General features: G+C 37.7%; 1 protein-coding gene across 1 annotated transcript; it reads right to left on the bottom strand.

Moving 5' to 3' along the window:
- Positions 1-4054: 4054 nt before the first annotated feature.
- LOC149820685 (large ribosomal subunit protein eL29y-like) lies at positions 4055-4958 on the bottom strand. The gene is made up of 3 exons (XM_089983236.1): positions 4915-4958; positions 4621-4728; positions 4055-4379 (listed from the first exon to the last, which is right to left on the bottom strand). Exons 2-3 carry the CDS (start codon positions 4720-4722, stop codon positions 4293-4295), a joined length of 189 nt encoding a protein of 62 aa, XP_089839362.1. The 5' UTR covers positions 4723-4728; positions 4915-4958; the 3' UTR covers positions 4055-4292.
- Positions 4959-6393: the final 1435 nt, after the last annotated feature.

Raw genomic sequence — 6393 nt, 5'->3', positions numbered from 1 at the left:
GTTCAGGATAGCGCATTGCTACTTGTAAGGCAAGGCTCGATGACGTCTTGCCAGGGTTTGTTTCGTAGTTACCAGGAAACAAAATAGTTAGGAGAAGCGATGTGTGAAGAAAGTGGAGTGTTAAAAAGTAGTATAAAGTGGGAGGCAAATAAGAAATGTCATAAACACAAGTATAAAACATAAAAAGTGAGGAAGAAGCTAATGAAAAGTCATAAGAAACGAGAGAGGAAACAAAGCGAATGGAAAACGAAGAGGTAAGCAAGATCCTGTGCCAAGCTGTAGGTTCTAGTCCCTCTGCCACATGGGGCTTAAGAGATCTGATAGGGTCTGCCTAACCTCAGCTTGCCTTTCAAGAAAAAAAAAGATGAATACAGTTTTTCATATTTTTGAACTGGGGTTTTTAAAGCTTTTTTCTCTTTTCAGGAAATCAAAGAGTTTCTCACTTTCAAAGCGAGCTTTTGAGAAGGCAAGCTTCTCCGTGTAACAAGAAGCTTCCAGTAACCATGGTTTGTTTTATCACACACAAGTGAACCCAATCACCCAAGAAGCCCATTGAGCTGTTAAACCTCTGCATGCATAGGACCACTTTGCTTCATCCCTTAACTCAAATAGCCATCGGCCATCCTTAATGTGCATAATTTGCTTGCATAATAATCCAAAAAAATTGACCGTGCATTTGACAACTTTGGGTCACTTTCTCTCATATATATATATATATATATATATATATATATATATATATATGTCTCATAGTTTTAATATCACATGATATTTGGTAACAAACCTGAAAAAATTAATAATTCAAATATTGCAATTTTACCATTCAAATGGACATGTTCTTGTACATAGGTTTTTTTGGGCAAAATCCTGTAAAAAACTAGTTTGATTCTCATTTTTTTAAATTTCTATTATTATTATTTATACTCATTTCTCGGATAGACTTCTGGCAATAGCCTTTATATCCTACCCATGCTTTAGTGAAAACACCAGAGCGAGAAGGGGGAACATTTTGTATTTAGAACCACAGCACTTGGTACTCTTCTCGTGTCTTCCATACCTTGCTCTCTAGATTAAACGAGGGGATAAAAGTTCAGGAGGGACAATGCTTATATTTTTTCTTTGTTTCATAGGCAGTTTGTATGAGAACATTGTTCAACCGCCACCTATTTGAAAGCTGCAGTTGGGGCACGAAGCTGGATCAAACTCCAGCAAGATCAGTTGCTTTGAAAAGCCTTTTTGATGGTAGTTGGAGAGTTGAGAGGCTTGTTAAAGACTACCTTTTTCTTTATGAAAAAAAAACGATGTTGGCAGTGACACTCGTCTTCCCTTCAAGAGTGCAGATATTCCAAAAAGGAGATATTGCTAATTATGACAGACCGATGCCTTCCATTTCTTCAATGCCCAATTCTAACTTTGCAAATAATTTGTCTCACGGATTATAAAGCTCACCACAAAAAACTTTGATGTTCTATAAATTACATTTTGTCCAGAAAAGAGAGGACATTGTTAATTCCTAAACGGTGCCACTTTTAATATGTACTAAGAAGAACCTCAATGCAAACTCGTACGCTCTCAAGTATCCAAACCAAAGATGAGTGGAAGCATTAGCACCAGACAAGCCGGTACCAAACAGATCGACATTGGCAGCCTCCTCATAGGCTCATAAACTAATCTATAGATAATTTGCCAGAAAAGTTTTAATTTTACAGTTAATCCACAACAGAAGACAAGGATTTCTGCCATCCATGCAAAATAGTTCAACTTATTTACAGAACAAATCGGATTAAACGGTTTAAAACTACACAAACGGAAAAAAGAAAAAAGAAAATTTGTCATCTTCTGAGGTTAGACAGGCTCAGCAAAGCATGTTTCATGTATGCATGTATGGAAAACACTGCTAATTTATGATGTTAGGAAACAATATGGAAGCAGGCCATGGAAAATAGATGTGCACCAGAAACATATTATCATAGGGAGATACGTATAGAGCACACTCCTTACATGCGACTCAGCCATTCAGTGCAGTCTTCAAAAGGGTTTAGACAAAAAAAATTTTTAAAGGCAAGCTGGGGTTAGGCAGAACTCTAACTGTTATACAACTATACCATTGGGTTTTGAACGTGCAACACCCCAACACAAGGTGACGTGCACTATCTGCTCCTACCAGACAAGTGGAGCCCCATTGGTGGGCTTTAAACAAAAATACTACAAGCATTTTTCGCAAAGTTTCAACCAACGATGAAAGATTATTGACAGTGTAACCCTGAAACAGAAGTTGGTGCATTATTGGTTGATGATCTCCGGTGGCTATCACCCATTTTAAAATCTTCTCCTGTGCTTCTTTGTCACCTTCTGACCGACTGCGCTTGTAGGGACCTCACCATTGTTAATTTCTTTCTGATTATCAATAAAAAATTTCCTCCCCTTGAAAAAAGTTGGTGTAAAGGCCTACTGCTCTTGGAATAAGCTGCAAGAAATGGTTCTAGATCTATGTTTTGGAGTTCGGCCTCAAATAGAAACACACCAAGCACAAACACAATGACAGGATATAGACATTAAGGATTTTCAGATTTGTTTTTCCCTTATCCGAGAAGCAATCAATATTTACATGCAGAAGGCATCAAAAAGCTAATACCTTGGGAAATCTTACTTGACAAGCATCAAAGATCCCAATCACCAAGTCTCTCTCTCTCTCTCTCTCTCTCTCTCTCTCTCTCTCTCTCTCTCTCTCTCTCTCTCTCTCTCTCTCTCTCTTGGATGCTTTTAGCCTTATTTCTACACTCATTATCAAGTTGTAGACATGTTAAAACTGAATGAACTGATAGGGAGGATAAGGCAAAAAACTCCTGATATCAGCCTTAAATTTCCACCCCACCCACTAAAAGGTCAGCATATCTAAACTAAGTTTTCTTATAACCATGAATACTGATGAGAAAAAAGTAGCCTAGCGTACTGACAACTGCCAACACCATCATGATAATTAACAGAAGCCTCCTAACCTCAATAAACATCTATATGAAATACCTACATGACCATGTAGTATGTGCACAGATGCTCATAAGCATGCAACTATGAGATCCTCGGGGTTCATATTTCCCTGCATAACATCATTACATGTTTGGTTGCATCTCATGTGATTTGGAATCAAATGAGATTTGAAGTCATGATTTCAAATCACACATTCCACCATGTAAATTGGAATCACATGAGATACATTTCAAATGTGATTTCAAATCACATTTGGTGTCTAATTTGCATGAGATTCCAAACCAAATGTTTGGTTAGCTGTGAAAATGAGATTCAATCTTTCATTTGCATGAGATTCCAAATCACATGTTTGGTTAGCTGCGCAAATGAGATTCATTATCTTATTGGAATGAGATTCCAAATCACATTGGAATAAAACCAAACATATATTTCACCAGCCTATATAATGTTTAGACAGGGAAACTCAGCTATGCAAAAGCTAATGTTGTTCCCTGAGATTACAACTGTAAGGCAACAAACCTACAATCACTGAACAGCCCTGGAAGATCTGTCGTGGGCTAGCCTTATCCATCTTGATTTGAGGCTCATTTTCAAATTTTACTGTTCACATATTCAGTTGTCCAATTCCATTCTTGCCTCTAGTATCAGATTTCAGTATCTTCACATCCAAGAAATCATTTGCACCCATCTGCATAAGTATAGGGGCGCTGTTTCCCTTGAGGGCTCCCCTCATCTGGTAGGGGGCGACTAGTGAACATCACTAAGGCTCTGTTTGGGAGCCTTGAATCTGATGCGTATTACAGATTCCTTGGGACCAGTGGTATCCCCAAAAAACATTGCATTGGGAATGGAGTTGGCATCCCCAACACCATATTTCAACACCATTCACAAGAGGATGTTTTTGGCAACTCCATCATCAACACCACGTTCTGATCAAAACTATATTTTGTCAACAATGGAAATGGTGTTTCCATCTCAATGCAAGGCTCCCAAAAAAAGCTTAAGCTAAAGGGATGTCATGAATTAGAAACCCGCAAAAAACTTAAGTCAGAAGTAGAACCCTGAATTACTCATGCAAAAGGTAGTGAATCGCATTCAAACACATTAATAATTCAACCACATCAAAATCCTTTGTCAAGCAGAAAGAAAATGGAACATGAATTGGGCATCAAAATTTCCAATATCTAACAAGAAAACAACTAACAAAAACTGAGAAATCGCCGCTAATTTCGTACACCCAGTACCATAATTTCAGAAAACTAGCCCATCTTGATTTCACATAAAAAACCTACCGAATCAAGAGCCTACTCTTCCTCCTCCCCAGCAGACCCACCGCCCTGATTGTTATGCTTCCTGGCATACCTCTGGTTCCTCAAAAACTTGGGGTCCATCTTTAAAAAACACAAAAACACAACAAACAAATCAACAATTTTACTCAAACCCACCTTACAAAATATGAAAAAACAACGGATTCTTTCACACCCATCTACAGTAACAAACCATAAAAGTCAAAAGAATCAAAGGTGGCCCCCAAAAAAGCAATATATATATATATATATATATATATATATATATATATATATATATATATATATAGAGAGAGAGAGAGAGAGAGAGAGAGAGAGGGTTTACCCCTTTGGTGGAGGTGTGTCTGTGCCTTCTGGGCTTCTTGATCCCGTTCTTGTGGGCCTTGTACGATTGGTTGTGTGCCGTGTGGTTCTTCGACTTCGCCATTTCTCTCTACCCAAAAGAACAAAAAAAAAGGAATGAAGCGAACGGAAACTTCAGCACAAGTAGAGGAAGAAAGACCAGAAGGGTGAAGCAAATTGAGTTGAAATCACGAAATGAATCTGATCAAGTTCTTCTCCATTCGATAAAAAAAAAGATCGTAAAATCGAGACTCGACAAATCGGAACGAGCTCCTACCTTCCTGGCAACTAAGAGGGGTCTCTCCCTCTCAGATGAAATAACAAACCCTAGACCCTCATCCTCCTTATATACTCACGCCGTTTGCTTTTTTAAGTTTGCTAAATTACGATAATACCTCGAGATATTAAAAGTAGTTGGAGCTTTGGAAGTAGATAGAGCGGGTGAACGAGCCGAGCTTTGGCTGTTCGGGCTCGGCTCGTTAAAGCTATACAGCAACTCGAGCTCGGCGAGCCGATCATGAGCTGGCTCTTTTCTTTAAAATTTTATTTTAAGTGATTTTAATATTATAATATATATAATAAAGAATAACAGTGCTCCGAGAGTACCTAGTCCCACATATGAATCATGTTTCGTGAACATAAAAATAATATTTTTAAGTCATTAAATTTTGATACACTGTGAGCAGTTGATTTTTGAATGTCTTAAAAAACACACATGTAGGCTATAATCACATGATTCAAAACCTTTTTCTACTAAATAATGCTTATAGAACATATTTACAAGGTCTGATAAAAAAAGTTTAATAAATTTAAAAATCTAAAGCTTCTATTAGGTGAGAGTAAATTCTCCCAAAACACCTTATCATTACTATATAATAAATATATAAAACATATATACTTATAAAATATATAATATATAAGTATATAATATGTAAAACAAGTCTATACCAGTCAAGCCAAGTTGAGTCATGTCTTGCTCGGCTAGTCAAGCTCAATTTTTGAGTTGAGTTGAGTTGAGTTTCTCACAAGTAGAGCCTAATTGAACAGCGGGCCATTTGTCTCGTTTACAAGCCCTATAAGTAGAGTTGTTAATGGGTCGAGTTTGACCAGGGACTCACCCATACTAAACCCGATAAGGTCAGGGTTTAGTAAACCCGATAAGGTCAGGGTTTAATGACAAAGGAGAAGGTTTTACTAGAATTCAAGTCAAACCCAAAGAGTCAGATTAGTATATGGAGCTAGGTATGGTCTGTGAAATTTTATACTATAAGGGGGCTCAACCAAAGTTGAGATTAGGATCCTCAATTTTTTCAATGTAAAAAATATAAACATATTATTTTATAAGGTATGAACCAAGTTTGGTTCATGTAATTCCTATAGGACAACTTAATGATTTCCTCTCCTTTGTCAGTAGAGATGCAATTTTTAATTGTTTCGAGTCCAATTCTAATACGAGTCTTCATATATTTAGCTGTTCCAAAATCCTAGCGGTTTGGGTACCTATAATCATCACCAGTCTTGCATTTTATTTTTTGATTAAGAAAAAAAAAGGAGCTCAATGGGAAGATTATATCATTCACAAGGGGCGGTAACACCAAAAGGGGTTTTGGCTAGGGATGGCAGTAAACTGTGAGAAAACCGGGCCCAGACTTGCCCCGTTTCGACCCGGGATGGAGGACATGAAACGGGGATGTTAAACATGAAACAAACTTGCGCTTTCCCCTGCCCTTGCCTTACTTCGCCCTGCCTCATCTCT

Source organism: Nuphar pumila, chromosome 12 (genome assembly GCF_984573655.1).
Source record: "Nuphar pumila chromosome 12, dmNupPumi1.hap1.1, whole genome shotgun sequence".
Lineage (NCBI taxonomy): Eukaryota > Viridiplantae > Streptophyta > Magnoliopsida > Nymphaeales > Nymphaeaceae > Nuphar > Nuphar pumila.
The sequence above is the reverse complement of the archived record's forward strand: the minus strand, read 5'-3'. Positions and strand labels throughout refer to the sequence as shown.

Excerpts from the sequence above, each read along its gene's own strand:
- LOC149820685 (XM_089983236.1), bottom strand. The coding sequence starts at position 4,722 with ATGGCGAAGTCGAAGAACCACACGGCACACAACCAATCGTACAAGGCC. Across the intron at positions 4,380-4,620 it reads GACACACCTCCACCAAAGGG|ATGGACCCCAAGTTTTTGAG; the intron begins GTAAACCCTCTC and ends TGTTTTTTAAAG.